We start from the raw sequence: 17,067 nt of genomic DNA on the forward strand, positions 1-17,067 counted from the left end.
TAATTAATCCCTTCAAATTGATTAAAGCATAATTGTTTGGATGGAGGACTGTCAGAAGGCTCCATTCCATTCTGATTTAATTTCTATGCAGTATAATTTCCGTTGCAGTTTATTATCAGCTTAATCTATGCTTTATGCAAATTGTGCAATTCAAAGTACAGCACTAGCTCTAACAAAATGAGATTGGTGTGAAGTGAATATTGTATTTTAGAAGCAAACTATATTTTAGTATTTCTCTCATAAAAGTTTCAGATAGCCACAAAGAACCTTTTTTTTAAATCAAAATCTGGAATTTGTGTTCAACTTAAATCATAATTCAATAAACATTGGGGATAGATCTTTCATAAGGTGATCTGTTTATCTGTCTTTGAAATCTATAATTCTTCCATTTCCATGCCTTTTCATGGACAAGTTGTCGGCATCAAGTTTATTAATTGGGGTCAAAATTATGTTGCCTAATGTAATCATCCTGGTCCTGTAAAGTTGTCAATGTTGCAACTAGCAAGGCTATAAGCCTATAAGTGAAAGAATTAATCTTTTTTGAGTATTACAAAACAATAACATCATCAATATGATCATCACCAAATCTTTTTCCCCATCAAAAAGGGAAGGATCGAGAAAGCCCTGTGACTGCTTGTCAACTTGATGTCAACTTTCGAAAATGGATGGCAAACGTCTGGCCAAGGCCAAGCAGGCAAGTGCTGAGGTGTCGTGAAACCTAGAGAGGTAATTGTTGGCCAGGAAGATCTGTGTTATCAAAGAATATCCACATTTCATAATTTTATTTTATTATAAATCACATACAGTGTATGATCTGAATGTTATTAGTCCATGCATTGCTTCTGAGCTAATGCTTTCTTTCCTGCATTTTTTCTTGATTTGTAAGCCCTTCTAGTCTGCTACTTGTTAGTAATTGAATTTATTTTATAAAGAGAAAGCCACAAATAATGATTATTGTATAATTTGGGCTTTTCATGACAGGTGATCATTTTGCCAATCACATGCACAAGTTGTGTGCTGGCAGGGCCGGTTATAAGTTTGTTATTTCAGAGATTCAAGTTCGACTCCTCTGCTAGTTCTTTTGTTTCATCCTTACTGTTGTGCTGTATGTACCACCTGAATTAGTGCACTAAGCAGTATCTACTTTCTAGCAATAATTTTTTCATCTGAATTTCATGTTTTTTCTGCAGATGTTTTTATTTGAGTTCTTTTATCCTTGCGATCTAGTAGAAACTTTTAGCTAGTGGCTAGTTATATTGTTCCTTTTCATTTAGTTACTAACAGACCAAGATCTCATTCTTTTCCACGGTTTGCTCATAATATGTAATAACATGATCCACGAATTCACTCCTATTGCTTTCAACCAGCCATACATCCATTGAAGTACTTTACTGATCGATACCAGCCATTTTAGACTGTATGTTTATTTACTGGTACTAGTACAACCCCTGGTGTTATATCTAACTTTCATTGCGAAGAACTAATAGGCCTGGTGTCTTAACCATGCTGCACCAGTCCTTACACCCTCTGGTGTTATATCTAACTTTTATTGTGGCATAACCAAAAGGCATCATGTCATATTAATGATATTGCACCTGTCCGTACCATACCAGAAGGGTACTGGTACTAAGACTTTATATCTTGAACCATAGCATATCTAATAAGTATTCTTACAAAGTGGCTTCATATTATTGTTCTCTCCTTGGATTTTATATATGGTCAACCTTCACTGTATAGAGTCTTATTTTAATCTTTCCATGACCATCACCATCTATCCAAGGTTTGCCATACCCCCCCCTCTCCCCGAACCACCTGATTCGGGGCGTACTAAATTGTACTAACAGGAAACCGGAATGGTTCGCCCTGTCGGCTCGGTTCCACTCCTCTTGCCTGGCTCAATTCGATTTGACCACTCCCCTAGCTCATTAAAAAGCCTCCCCCACTCCCTTCGGCTCGCGATGTTTCGAGCTCCCCCCCTCGGGCAACTGTAACCCTTCGGAGCTCGTCCTCTCCCCCAACATCATCGGCAAGCATCGTCCTCACTCCATCTCTCTCTTGGCCCTAACCCTATTGCCTAGGGTTCCGTCCCCCTGATGATGATGATGAGGGCTTTCAAGCCCCCTCTCTCGTCTCTTGCTCTCTCCCTTCCACTCCCTCTCGCTCTCTCCCTTCCGCTCCCTCTCCCTCCCTCTTTGACTCTCTCTCTCTTCCTCTCCCTCCTCCCTCTTTGGCTGTCCCTAATTGGTACGCCCCAGAACAACATGGTATAGACCCCTATTGTACTAAACCAGTTGCTAGCTGGTACCGGTTCATTGAACCTTGATCTATCCTTTTTCCAACTATTTGGGGTTGGCTTTATGGATCCTCATTCGGCAACTATATGGTTATGGCTATACCTCATAATCATAACCATGTAGTCTTATTTAAATCATTTTACCTCGTAAATTAGATACTTCTTTAAGCCGCCATTGTTCTCTAAAATTCTTTGACCCAAATTCAAGCTAAGATATGTCAGTTGATTATCTAAATCTTTATTGTCTTACTGTTGCTATTCAGCTTCTTAAGTTTATGTCTTCTAATTTAAATCATATTGGTGCCATCTCACATACATTTCAGCATCCTCATCTCTAGATATTCCTACTGTAGTAAGATATGGTAGAGAGATTTCCTCTTTGTATAAAGTATTAGTGGTACAGCATTACTTTCCTCTTTGTATATGTAGGAATCTGGCATGCCACCAGCTTATTAATTTGGCACATCATTCTACAAGAGTAAGAGTTTAGGTTGATTGCTGGACTTCAATTCATTTTAGTTAGTCAATTTGTTTCTCAGAATGTCTATGTTTGGATCTGGTTGCTGCTTTGATTTCTGAGAATCGTCAATTTGAGGTTCAGTATATTGCTTTGACATGCTTACACTACACAGACGCACATACCCACTAATAAAACAACATTATAAATAACAAAGCTGTTCCATCAAAATTCTGTTCATTTTGTTGCACAAGGACTAAAATGTTGAAAAAGGAATTAAAATACACTCACTTCACTCATAAATACTCACTTCTCTCATCATTTGGGAGTCTTTGTTGTAATTTCTAGTTTCTCTTTATCTTGTGGGTTTCTGGGGTCTCAGAGTAAGTGACAGGGAAATCTGTTTCACATAGAGTCAAAGGGATGGGAGGCAGAAGCCCACTCCCAACAAATAAGAAAAACCATATATGAGAGATCCATACAAGAGAGATCATTTCTCCTATAGGACACGAGGTAAGAGGGAGTTCAAGTTTAATCAAAAAGAATGAATGAATTGAACAATGGTAGCCAGCTCAACCTGTATCCAGACCTTACCTGCAGCAGCTTGGCTCATGGCCTACCCAGGCTGATGGGTAGGCATTTACTTGTATGTGTACTCTTAGACTGTAGCCCACACAACACCAAGTAGGTTGCAGAGAACTAATACATAAGGTTATGATTGAATAAGAAAATCTGAGTTTTGAAACTTTACGCGGTTCAGGAGCCTGGTAAAAGTACTATAGCGGTCTCCAAAGAAACCACTCAACAGATCATTAAAATTTATACCAAAATTCAAAGAAAAAGTTGAACCATGTCTTCTCATCTTGTACATCTTTGAGTCCAACATATTCTTTCTTCCTACATTATCTCTTAATGCTAATCTTGATCATGACATTAACACTGAGCCATATAAGCTTGGTTGAAGGAACGTTGCTAATTATTAGGCATGTTTATTATGGTATCCTTAAGATTTTGAGAAAGACTGGAGGGTGGTTAGCTTATCACATCGAACAGGACAGAATAAAGATACAGGCTGACGTGTGGATACCTATATTTCACTGTGGGAAGTGGAGACATTTCTACGTCCAGATATTATTGAGCATCTTATATGGTGACCAGGAAAGGATGGTCTTGTATTATTTAAAAAGATAACGTCCTCTCCTCTGTGACTATGTTTTCAGAGTAGGGGCTGCTGGAGTCATTGACACAATCATCGTATTTGACCGCAGATCCAGATACCAATCGAAAGAGCATTTCTTCTAAATTTATATATTCAGTAAACCAGCATGATTCTTGCAAGTCCAGCTACCTAGCAAACTTGCATTATTTCAGGATTTGTGAGCCTAATCAGCTTTTAATCTGAAATGATGTTATAACTATTTTATGCAAGCATGGGCTTTCATGTTGTTTCATTTGTAGGCCCCATGCAGCCAAAATTCTATTTTCCTTTTCTGAGATGTATCTAATACCCTCTGCCTCTAAATACTCATCTAGATGATTGTAGACATGTGACTTTTTGGGCTCTTTGTAATCATCTTTTTCTTTGGTTACATTATTGGGCATTAGCTGAGCATTCCTATCCACATATATCCACACAACAACAACAGCAGCAACAAAGAACATGGAGATCTTGCCAAAAATTTAGTTTAATTGTTCTAAGCTAACCTTTTTGTCAATCCAGTTATGGTTAAGTTACTTAAAAAAATTCTGGAGTTACATTTAGACAGATAGTTGTGGTATTCTTCTTTAACTAATCTTATAATCATCATCTATTTTTATGGTGTTATCAACAGATTCAATTGGTTCACCCTTATGGATCGTTCGAGAATTGTGCGCTGTAGTATTCTACTCGCTTGGGGATGGTAACTGCCCATTGCTCATTAATCTGATTGCTATATTTATGAATGGCATCCTCGATTGGCTTTCTCTTTCTGTTTTTGGTCTTGGAGCTCAAGGACTGGTATGTACTCAATTATTATGTGGCATCCAAATTGGATTCTACATTAGGATTTAGATTATCTGACAATCCTTTGTTGCATGGTTAAGGCACTTTCAACATCATGTGTTTCTGCTTTATCTGTCTTGGCACTCTTGCTTCTCCTCTCAAACAAGCTTGGAGGTATCACTTGTTATCTTGTCCAACTTCAAATTTAGATCAACTTTTTTACTTGTATAATCTTCTTAATTTTGGGTGCAGGAATAATTAACATAAGAGACATGAGGGGTCCTTTTCTTTTGCTGCTTATATGTTGTGCCATTTCAGGATTCACTGCAATGTTCTCTTATAGAATGCTGCAATTCTTTCTATCAACTATCTCAATCTTAAGGTTGCTTCCTTCTTAAGCAAGCTATGAAATATGTATAACAAAAACTCTCCCAAAACTCTTGCCAATATTTGTGCAGGCTGTCTTTATTGATATGATTCCATTTCAGGTTGTTCGGGCTTACTGAACTCTTGTCCATTTTGCTGGCTGGCATTCTGGGGATGTCTGCATTTTACTTGCCCCTTGTCTTTGCTAAGTTCGCTGGAGTATTCTTGGTTGATTCTCTCTGGACGACATTGTTAAACAGATAGGATCCATTTATTTACTCATAGCTATATAATTAGCCAAAGCATAGATCTTGAGGACTTCCAACCATGCATACCAGACATTGAATCCTCCATAAAATGATTCCCTCTCTCTCTCTCTCTCTGTGTGTGTGTGTGTGTGTGTGTGTGTAAAAGATGGAGAACCTGTCAACCATTTCATTGAGAGAACGAAAAAATGTACATCGGATGGGCCAGAAAAGGCTTTTATATGAAAGTAGCGGTGGAACAAGGGAAGAAATTAAGCGAGTGCTTAGCTAATATATTCCTAAGCTGCTTCTCATCTAAAAGTTGGAAGCAAGTATTTGTATGAGACAGAACTACGTTATAGCCTCGAGCCTATTGACATTTGAAGTTTCCTGGCAAAAGGGAATCTCTCGCTTATGTCATTGATTTCTTTCATTCAAGTAGGACAATCATATTGGAAAGTCTGATTTCCAAAATTCCTGCATTGTACTCACATAAAACAGGTCTGGCAGGTGTTAAGCATCCAAGAGGTAACATTGATTTGATTAAAGAATTTTTTGTTATTCATCTTTTGATAAAAAAACTGAAATTTGGGTGGTGCACTCAACTCTTTATTTTCATTGTAGCTATACAGAGATGGACGGCATGGTTGTGCTCATGTAATGCATGTGAGAAGATTTATGGATGGCTGTGCTATGCAAAACTCATTTTTCAGGTAATTAGATAAGAAACACTCCTAATTTTGGCTACTACACTTATCTTATTCTCTGTAAGACCAAGAATCCATCTAAGATAATACCCTTGCTATAAGATGTATCTTTGGAACCAAGTTTAGATTATCGGGACATGCTTGGGCCAACGGAGGATGTATGCATGCTCTTTTTTCTTCTTTGTAGCTTAATCTAGTCGGACTCAGGAGATTGTGACCAAATTGTGAACCATTTCCAAGGATCAGTCATAGCAGAACAGATTAATGCAATGCCTTGAAAATTTACTGTTTCAAATGATAGAATTGGTTTGATGCAACAACCGGAAACTCTAGCGAATCGGCAATCCATTTGAAAATGTTTTACCCCATGTTTTACTTGCTTTATCCTCTTCGAATCACTACTGGATGGTTCTTCTGGCTGAATCATCAGATGCTCATCAGCTAACTGAACATTATAACTGAATGCAAGCCATTCTTTGTACACCATAGGCAAATCTTTGAATCATCAGATGCTCATCAGCTTTGTCATTCTCCTGTACTGGTTCATGTCCTTTGTTCTTCTCCCATCAAAACCATCATTTGTTCTGCATCTGCATCCTCTGCAATGTGAGGAGGACGAGGAAGTGTATTGATTGTCGCTGCATAATGCATTAGTATTTTCAATTTTCTCAAGAGTCATGGCATTTTTTTTCCATGATCTGATCGAATAGTAGGGTTCATGTGCTCTAGCTCTGGATGCCCTTTTCGATTTCTACAAAGGGCCTGCATGGTTGCCCATAAATCGGCAGCAGGAAATGATTTGGTTCGGCACTTGTTATTTCTAGTGTTTGGTTGGCCTGAAGTGAAAGGCCAAGCAATTGATCTTTGTAATATCTCAATTGTGAAAAGTTGAATGAACATAATTGGGTTGGATGCTAGAAAGAAAGGAGTGTGTCATGATCAGACCAGTGCATAACCAAATTTGAATAACAAAATAACTTATAGGAAATCAAGGAAAGTGTGAAAGAATTTAGACTAGATTTCAAGTAAATTATCACAATGTATCATAAAAAAAAATAGAGAGATGCCAGACCTGAAGGAAATTTGTGGACAAGCCATAGCCGAAGTGACTGCAGAATGGCATGAAGGAAAGCCGGACCGAATATATGAATTAAGACCAATAGCTATCATGGCTACTGCTTTAGACCCAAGCAGCCGTGATGGCGTTGTTTGATACCTCGACAGACACAACTTATAAGATCTCCATGCAAATGAAGAGGGTTGGCCAGAGGCAACAAAGAGGAGTAGAGGGGAGGGGATGGGGTCGCTAGCAAGATTGAACAAAGGGGGATGATGATTTGTGAGAAGAAAAAAAAAGGAGATTGCGAAGAGGGGAAAGCTAAATTCTTTTCATTATTTCTCGAATGGTGCCTTGATTAAGATTCGTAGGTTCGGATGGTATCCAATTCAGATTGGATTCAGATCGAAATTTTCATATCTAATCAAATTTGGATGCATATTATAAATTTCGTCGAACAGATCCGGATTGAATACGTCCGAATAGATCTAGAATCGAATCCATGACCTTTTACTTGGGTGAGAACTGCTCACCAAGACAACAATCACTGCAATAACATGGTTTGTCAAACTTATTTAAAGCATGTTCACATCATTAAGTAAAGTCATTCATATTTAAGGGCTCTTGTTTAGCTGGTTAAATGGCTAACCGTTACTTGATCGGTAGATAAAAAGCAGCCAAACAGAACCTTATCATTCGCTTATCCCACCAGAACAGATTTTTTCATATATAAAATAATCTGAAAATATAAATAGAAATTCCATCATATCAAAACCCTATAATTATCAAACAGAAACTATGGTGTTCTAATGATTATTTAGAGCTCATAGTCATTGTCTCATATTGGTTAATAAACAAAATGCTACACAGAGTTTATTAGTTTAAGTCGGTCCTTTTCGTAACAAGAGCTAAGTTTATTGTGTCATAAATTTTAGCAGTTATATAGGCTTGTCATTAGAGGATGATCTAATAGGATCGAGTACAACCTGAGCTATATAAATTTGAATGTGAGAGATTAATAAATTTTATATTGATTAATAAAAAAAAAAAGCTACGTGTATTTATTAGGTTGGGACTGCATGGGGCTTCCCATTCAACAAGTCATCAAACGGGCGTTGTCTTGTTTTCTTGGCGACGAAGGAAATCCTCCATAAAGGCGAGAGGGAACGCCGGGGGGGCCTACGGGGACTAAAAACTCGGTCGCCTTACGTTGCAGCGGCTCACGGACACGCACTTCACCCTGTTTAGATTCCTCCTCCTCGATCTCTCCGTATGCTTCGCCCCTCTCTCTCCTCCTCCTCCTCCTCCTCCTCCGCCTCCTCCTTGTAGGCTCTAGGGTTAGGGTTAGAGCTCCTTCATCGCGGTCCGATCCCGCGGCTTACGGATACGCTGGCTCACTCGATCCTTCCGTTTTCTCTCCTTGATTCGCCACCGATGGAGCGTCCTCTGAACGAGTGGGATTTGGTGATCAAGGTCTGATATCTTTTTGTTATTCGTTTTCTATTTCTGTTTCTTGTTTCACTGATTGATGAGACTGGTTTTGATTTTTATTTTCGTGAATTTGCAGATCCTGTGTTGTTATTTTAGTTGGTTGATTTTGGGGTCTCTGTTCTTCTGATACGATCTCTTATTTTATTATAAATATGATTTGTAGTTCATTTTGATGAATAATTCGCGGAAAATTGCACTGAAATCTTAGAAATGAGATAGCTTCGATGATCAAGTTTTAATTTTTATATCTTTTTTAACTTTCTGTGGTCTTGGACTTTCTATTTTATTAGATTGAACTGTTGGCGCTGGTGCTGTAATTTAACTTTCTATTTTATTGGTTGTTGTTGATATGTTATTTTTCGGAAGAGAAAAAGTCTAAGGGAAAAGTTGTTCTTGATACGAGCTTTATTTTTAGCTGATTATAAGTAACTGGGTCCTTTTACCATTTAGCCTTGTATTTTGTTCATTTTGAGATTGGCTATTAACTATCCCCTATCCGTGTTTAATTGTTTATTGAAGCATGGATGCTTGTTTGTGTGGGAAGGCCATGGTCTTTGATTCTTTCAGTGTGAAAATACCATCTATTGTCTTGAAAACCATTTATGTTTGATTTTATTTGTCCAGTGATGGTTATCTTGCTATTGTCTATTGTAAAGTTTGTGCATCTTAATTATAGAGTGGATGCATCTTCATGAGCTAGTACAGAAATCTGACCCTGTGAGCTGTTTTGGTCCCTCAATGTTCATGTTTCAGTTCCCATGACTTCTTATGGTGTTTAGGTACTACCTTTAAGTGTTTCTTTGTCACTACTGTAGAACATGCTGGCTAATGGAGCTGCTATATAAGCTTCCCTGGCCTCCTAGAGATAACTTTAGCTAATCATAGCGAGGTCAGTCGCATACTACTAGTTTTAGAGGTGTGGAATGCTCATCCATAGTCAAAGCTGCCTATGCATCGGTTGGATGATAAAACCTCTCTCTTGAAATGGGCCCCATATTAAATACAGGGAAAGCTGGCATTTCGAGGCCATTTTTGTTTGACTCAAACTCTACCCAGATGGTTTTGGCCTACATGCACTTGTACCTTTAGCACCACTTTTTCCTTCTATCAGATGCTGTTGCTCATGTCCCCTATGATAATGGACAATAATGCATCCATGTGTTAGTTCCTCGCTCCCTCAGATTTGATTAAACTTGACGAGCACTTAACTATATTCTTGGAATCAGTAAGTTCTTTATTCGTATACACGAAATCTAAGATATAAAAGTGGTTATCTGAATTTCTAGTTTAATTGCATCGATGAAACTAATGAGATCCCTGATTCTTTATGTACTCTTTCCTCTATAATCTGAGAAAAGTATAATGTTTTTGTATGTTCCATGCAAATGCTTAAATACTCTATTTCTGGTTAAGTTTGCCGCCTTTGATAAATATATTGGTAGAATATCAAATGAAGTAGGTGAAGACAACCACTTGTTTTGCAAATGTTTTGGTGGAAATATGTTGATCTTGTGATTATACATTGATAATTTGTGTATTTTCCCGGAATCATTGTCTAATATATTTTTGGTTTGGTTGATGGGAGATGCAAATTTCTAGTTTAATAGCATGCATAAACTAATGAGGTATAAAAATAAGATATAAAAGTGGCCTCAGTTATCTTAGTTTCTAGTAGTTGCATGGATGAAACTAATGAGGTCCCTGATGCTTTATGTTCTCTTTCCTCTATGATCTGAGAAAAGTATAATGGTCTTGTATGTTCTGTGAAAATGCTTAAATATTCTATTTCTGATTAAGCTTCCCACTTTTGATAAATATATTGCTAGAATATCAAATGAAATGGGCGACAACAACAATTTGTTTTGCAAATGTTTTGGTGGAACATAAGTTGATCTTGTGATTATATGCTGCTAATTTGTTTAATTTTCTGGTTATCATTGGCAAATATATTTTTTGGTGTGGTTGATGGGAGATGCAAATTTAAGGACTGGATTGATGCTCACTTGTACTTCTTTGTGTTTAATTCCACTTTTATGTTATACAACCTGCTGGTTGCACTTGGAATGCAAGGAAAATACCACATCAAACAAGCTTGTGATAGTTCTAGAGGGAGTTTGTTGCTCTGGTAATTTTTTATTGTCATCATTGATCTTGTCTAGAAATCAGAGACAACCATATCGGATGAATTGGAAAAAATTGTAGCTTGGCTCTTTAGGTTTTATTAACACCAATTCTGAAAGCTCTTCTATCATCAATTGTAGTACCAGTAATGAGATGTGCACCTGCTTCCTCTCATTTTACCAGATGAGGGTAGGTTGATCCTAAAGATGACACAAGCTAAAAATCATATGTTCTCTTCTTATGTTCACCAAGTCTATATGATTCATTCTAGTTGAAGCTGCTTAGGTTTGTTGCTTCTTCCTTTTCATCCCCCTGTTTGATGCCTAATTAAGGCAGCTGAACTTTCAAGTTAGTTCTTTGAGTTGATGACCTCTTGTGCCCCTCTCCCTTACACTATGTCACCTATGAAATGGTTGCATGATTGATATATGTTAATAAACCACAAAGTTTCAATGTTCTCATTCACATAAGAACTACCTGCATATATGGTTTGAAGGGAAGCATTAAAGGCGGTGTTACGAACTTATTTGCATATCTTTTAGTGACATGTTGGAGAGTTGCATAGTTGGAATTTGTAGCTCTAATTGGATTCATGATTGTGAGGGATAAATTTTATCTAATCTACATATGAATGTGTTTTATTATTTGATTTCTTTTGCCATTTTGCATCAGTTTTTACATGTTTTCCCTTTTTTCTCTTTCTTTTGCAAACTATCCGTTTAGTTATGTAAATTTCTTTTTTCTTTACGTTCTATGAAAACAATTCAAACTTTCTTATTTATTTGGGGGAATTCCTTTTCAAGTCCTTTGCATGTGCACATTACCATCTGATTGCCACAATTTCTTTGTTTAGTGTAAGCTTGACTTGATAACCTCCTCTTATATGCTTATATCTAAATTTTAGGATTTGGCGATCATAGTCTTATCTTCTTTTTTTCTAATTTAATTTTGAAGGTCAGAATGGTTCTATCTTAATCTGTGAGCTACCTCTGTAAACTTTTTACGAGCAAGGTCATGTTAATTCTACTTTATGATCAAATATATTTTATCTAGGACTACTTCTGGTGTGGTGAAAGGGGTTTGAAGAAAGTCATGTAGGTATTGTTTTACTTGGTAAAGTAGAAGTGTTCTCTGTAAGAGGATCTCAAGTTAACTGCCTTTCCTCTTCTTATTTCATCTTGTGGTCTTACCCTGTTAGCAGACAGCATTGAAAAACCTGGCACAATGTTTAACTCTTAAGTAGGAAGGGGGACTAGGGAAGTTAACCTATATTACTACCTCCCTGGCACAATGTTTAACTCTTAAGTAGGAAGGGGGACTAGGGAAGTTAGCCTATCTTACTACCTCCAACACTCCCTTCCCCCGTGCGAAAAAAAAGGTAACCTATATTCAGATAACTGTATATTGTCTTTGGCAGATGATTAGTCTGTTGATGTTAAATCTCTGGGCACAGTTTTAGAAGCAGTTTGAACCACAAAATTGAAGTCATCAATTGCCGATACCATAAAGAAAACATTTATTTGTCGAATTGTGACTAAACGTATAACAAATTGTATGAAATTGTGAAACATATGAAGTGGTCAATGAATCAAATGTTGTATTTTTATCATTCAGTGCCATTAGCTTCATAAGTTGACAACGAAGTGGACTTGGGTCTGCATCAACTAAATTAATGATGAGTTTCGACATAACAGAAGCAAATTATGCAGGAGTTCTTTTCTTCCAAAGAGTTGAATGTTTTGCCTGTTTTAAGGTACAGGATTTTTAGTTGTATTAACTGGATTACATTTAAGTTTTCCAGTTACAATTTATAACTGAAATTTGAGTACAACCTATCTTTTGTTGTCTGCAGTTTTTATCTCTGGAGCTCTTATTGTGTTAGTCTTTTAATAGTTTGAGGGGACCAGACCATTTGAGGTGCTAAACAAAACAAAAAATAATCTGTTTTGACCAAGTTGGCGAGACTGAATGTTATAATGGCATTAGAACATATTAACTTTTGATGGTTTGTTATTTTGTTTGGTTAGATTGTTAGGATGTTGATGTTATATTTGAGTCTATGGTCTAGATTATTTGATAGGCAAGTAAATTGTACACCTTATAGACATGGTTGGGATTTAATTTAAAACAAGAGTGCAAAAAATTTCATCGAGCTTCTTCTTTACTGTTTACATGGAAATATTCTTCGTTAAAGAATCTCTTCTTCTTTTTTTAAAAAATGCAAAAGATGGTATCACCATAAGAATCTGATGCAACAATCTAGCGAAACACCTTTGTCTCATAGAAGACATGTTGTAGGGAGATTCAATATAGTGTCTTATCCTAAGAATCCTTATTTTGATTTCATGATATTCCTGCAATATTGTGGATTTTCATGGCAGTGACTCTTCCAATTGCTGTTCCTTATTTTGGACCCCTATTCAGTTCTGATGCTTTTCATGCAGTCATAGTGTTGTCCATCGTCTATTCTACAACAGCTCATTCTACAGTTCTTTTAAAATGTCCAAGGATGACATCAGTTTAATGGTAGCACATCAGCTAATTCAAATCAAATCTGCAGAAATTGGAGAATCAGCTGATGAAGCATATGAATCAGCTACCACAACTTTCCAAATCTGCATGTTTTGGAAAGTCTGTTGACGTTTGCCCCTTGATTTGTGCATTTTCACTTTTTGCCTCTCATTTGATTCCTTTCCCTCAATAGTTTGTTAATTTGGTAAGTATTGAGTATGCCTGTAGCTAGCCAACCCTGAAGCTTATGTTGCAACTAGTATTGCATAAATTCATGTGTGGGTCCTTGGAGTTCAAGGTTGTGGATTTGGAACATAAGACATCAACAGTTGTGTGATAATGCTTTTCTGGATATTCTGTTATGGAAGTATCATATGTTATATCCATTTAATTAATCTAGTTGATAAACCTCTAGGTTTTCTGTCATTGCATATTTGGGCATTTATTTCCTTAAGCCTTTCTCAATCTAGTTGTTTCTCTGCCATTCTTTGTCCTAAGATCCACTATTTTGATTTTTATTAAATTATTTGTTTTTCTGCTTTCCAGGTAAAATATGGTGATGCTCTTAAGCGATTTGGTGCTTGTGTCCAAGGGCGTAGCATGGATTATGACATGAGCAAACTCAGAAGAAAGATTATTAGTTCTTTCAATCTCAGTCCAGATGCTGAACTAATACTTACCTACACTGATGAAGATGGTGACATCATAACATTGGGTGATGATGACGACTTGCATGATGCTGCTGTTGGTCAGCGTTTGAACCCTCTCAGGATCAATGTTCAGTTGAAGTCTAGTACTGGTAGACATTCTGATTCAGAATTTCACACAGAAAACCATACTCCCAAAACATCACCAGAAATCAAAAATCAGCCACCCCAGATTAGTTTTGCTGTTGATGAAGCATTGAAATCTCTACCTGAGCCATTTTGCAGTGCACTTTCAAAACTCTCTCAGGATATCTTCTTAAAAACTATGACATCTGCACCAGCATTTGCTGTGTTCATGGACCATTTCTCCAAATTGGGATTGTCCATTGCTAATCAGCCTTCTAGCAGTCCTATTGGTGAGTCGTCAGGCACCTCAAATGGTGCATCAGCTCAAAAAATGGATGTTAATATTAGTGATGGGCCAAAAGTTACAAATGATTCTGCTTCAGCATTGACTGCAATACCAAGTACTGATACTGCTAATCCAGTTTCAGAAGTCATGCAAAAGCATTGTGAAAGTGATAACTCTGGTGGAATGGTCAAAGTTCCTGTTGATCTCAATATGGATATTCCCAAAACGGCACACGCATCAGGTTATCCCTCAATTGATGATTTGCTGACCCCTGTCTGGACTAGGACTCAGGCCCCCATCTGGGTAACTGACAATAATATGCATGAGAAAGAAACTAGTGATGCTCATCACAAAGGAAAATCTGTCATATCTTCAGCCCCTTCCTCTCTGCCTCCTTTTGAACCCACTGGAGATCAGAGTTCACAGAGTTACAAGATGCTGGATCCATTTCTTGCACCAACTTCTTGGATTACAGACATCACGTATGGTGATAACAATAAACAGTTCCCTATTGGCCGAGGCCCTTCAGCATCAAATCATGAAATCAGTTCTCCAATTGATGTTCCTATCAACAAGCATATTGGTGTACCTATACCTGATGTTCCCCTGCCAAGTGGGTTCTTCCCTATTGGCCATCCATACAGGAGAGGCGATGGAAACCATGAGAGCATGCTTCGAACTTTCCACAGGGGTGTCCGATGCGATGGCTGTGGAATGCATCCCATCATGGGCCCACGGTTCAAATCCAATGTGTAAGATGCTCCGCATTATCAATTGTTTGTGATAAGAATTGTGCTTCTCAGTCTTGCTATGCATGACTTGTTTTAACATGTTTCTTTGACAACACAGGAAAGTGGACTATGATTTATGCGGTATTTGTTTCTCAGAGATGGGTAATGAAGCTGACTATACCAGAATAGACAGAGCTTCTTCCTCCCACAGACTGTACAAGGACCTCTACAATACTGTATGGTGCTAACCTCCTGTGTAGCTTATTAGATTCTCTGCATTTAAAAGATCCTAACTGTCTTTCTCAATAATTCCAGCATTCTAGATATCGATTTCCTATATCACGTGCTGTTCATGGTTGTGGGATGAGGCCATCAAGGACAAAACTGGAAAGTCGCTTTATTCAAGATGTAACCGTCCTGGATGGGACTCTGATGACTTCTTCTACACCCTTTACCAAGATTTGGCGGATGCGTAATAATGGTAACACCCGATGGCCCTATGGTACGCAAATTGTGTGGGTTGGTGGAGATCCATTTGCAAATCGTCGCTCAGTTCCATTGGAGGTTATTTAATAAAGTTGCTTTTATGCTTCCATTTAGTTTTTATTATTTGCTAGTGGAGTTGTTTAAAACCTAAAACCTCCAGGCAGTTGGTCTTCAGATGAACTTACTGCTAGTTAACTGGACCTGAAATTAAATCATCATCTTTGTGCAGATTCCAACGAATGGCTTCCCTGTGGACACAGAGATTGACGTTGCAGTTGATTTCACAGCACCATCAAGGCCTGGTCGGTATGTTTCATATTGGAGATTGGCATCACCTTCCGGACAGAAGTTTGGGCAAAGAGTTTGGGTTCTAATCCAGGTATTTATTATACTACATAGTATTTCTTTGTAACTTAAAATTATTGATTATGGATATATAATTAATTGTCATCAAATTGCCCCTTGTTGTACAGGTGGTTACCTCTCGACCTAATTCCTGTAGTAACAACTTCCCCACTGATCTCAACTTGAACCTGCCTCCAGAAAGTACCATCCGGAATGAGTTTGGAATCATAGATGTGAATGCCATGCCCTTGGATGCTGTTTGTTCTGAACCCAATCTGCCCACCACTATGAGCGAGCTGGTTAAACCATTGGTTACTGAAGTACCAAGTAACAGTGTAGAGCCTGCTCCGACTGATGGGATTGCACAGCCTGTGCCCGATGTTGGTTCCTCAGTTTCATATCCTATAATTGATTTTCCAGCATCTTCCTCTCATGCATCTCCTGTTGCTGTGCTGCCACCTTCTGAAACGGTCTGTGATGACAACCCGATAGAGCAGACCCTACTGAAGGAGCTGGAAGAGATGGGCTTTGAGCAGATTGACTTGAACAAAGAGGTTCTAAGGCTGAATGAATACGACTTGGAGCAATCTGTTGATGATCTCTGTGGCTTTGCTGAATGGGATCCTCTTCTTTCTGAGCTGCAGGAAATGGTGAGACATGGCTATTGTATCTGTTGTTTTGTGTCATAATGTGCGGTAGGTTTCTGTTTTGTTTAGGGAAGCTGATGGGTTGATGCTGTTGCAGGGTTTTACCGACAAAGAGAGGAACAAGAAGCTGCTGGTAAAAAATGGTGGAAGCATCAAGCGAGTTGTGTTAGATCTCATTGCTGGAGAGAAGGGTGAGTAGCATGCATGGATAAAAAATTTGTATATATTTAGGCATATACCGGAATGAGGGACATGGTTATGTTATCTACTGTCGTCTTACATGGGCTACTGAATTGGAGACCTGATGTGTGGGAATTAATATCTACTATCTAAAATGTCATCAGCTCATTATTCTATGTGCTGATCATCAACTTCCCTGATCTTTGCCACATTTTTATGACAAATGCATGATCTGATCATGTAATTGTCCGGTGAGGTTGATATGGTGATGGAGGTCTAAATTATGTCGGGCTATGAGGATGGTAGAGCCACTTAATTTTCCTGATAGGTTTATCATGCCATGATATTTTCCCCTCCTTTGGGGTGTAAGCTGTGGTTCATGCTGCG

At 38.0% G+C, this 17,067-nt stretch overlaps 2 protein-coding genes across 3 annotated transcripts in view; both read left to right on the plus strand.

Moving 5' to 3' along the window:
• LOC103712003 (probable lipid II flippase MurJ) overlaps positions 1-6,538 on the plus strand; it is a 35,509-nt gene extending 28,971 nt beyond the window's left edge. For both annotated transcript variants that reach the window (XM_039130944.1, XM_039130945.1), the window contains exons 17-22: positions 982-1,105; positions 4,583-4,749; positions 4,836-4,908; positions 4,987-5,116; positions 5,223-5,873; positions 5,970-6,538. In XM_039130944.1, the coding sequence (XP_038986872.1) occupies positions 982-1,105; positions 4,583-4,749; positions 4,836-4,908; positions 4,987-5,116; positions 5,223-5,364 (636 nt within the window). In that variant the 3' untranslated portion in view covers positions 5,365-5,873; positions 5,970-6,538. The remainder of the gene's footprint in view (positions 1-981; positions 1,106-4,582; positions 4,750-4,835; positions 4,909-4,986; positions 5,117-5,222; positions 5,874-5,969) is intronic.
• Positions 6,539-8,219: 1,681 nt separating this feature from the next.
• On the plus strand, positions 8,220-16,880 carry LOC103712004 (protein JOKA2-like). Its single transcript, XM_008798367.4, has 7 exons — positions 8,220-8,582; positions 13,779-15,043; positions 15,141-15,258; positions 15,338-15,586; positions 15,738-15,887; positions 15,982-16,503; positions 16,598-16,880. The coding sequence occupies exons 1-7, from the start codon at positions 8,544-8,546 to the stop codon at positions 16,697-16,699; spliced, it is 2,445 nt and encodes an 814-aa protein (XP_008796589.2). The 5' UTR covers positions 8,220-8,543; the 3' UTR covers positions 16,700-16,880.
• Positions 16,881-17,067: the final 187 nt, after the last annotated feature.

Source organism: Phoenix dactylifera, chromosome 10 (genome assembly GCF_009389715.1).
Source record: "Phoenix dactylifera cultivar Barhee BC4 chromosome 10, palm_55x_up_171113_PBpolish2nd_filt_p, whole genome shotgun sequence".
NCBI lineage: Eukaryota > Viridiplantae > Streptophyta > Magnoliopsida > Arecales > Arecaceae > Phoenix > Phoenix dactylifera.

Coding starts and splice junctions, on each gene's coding strand:
- LOC103712004 (XM_008798367.4), top strand. CDS start 8,544: ATGGAGCGTCCTCTGAACGAGTGGGATTTGGTGATCAAG. Junction 15,587..15,737: donor GTCGCTCAGTTCCATTGGAG/GTTATTTAATAA, acceptor ATCTTTGTGCAG/ATTCCAACGAATGGCTTCCC. Junction 15,888..15,981: donor GAGTTTGGGTTCTAATCCAG/GTATTTATTATA, acceptor CTTGTTGTACAG/GTGGTTACCTCTCGACCTAA.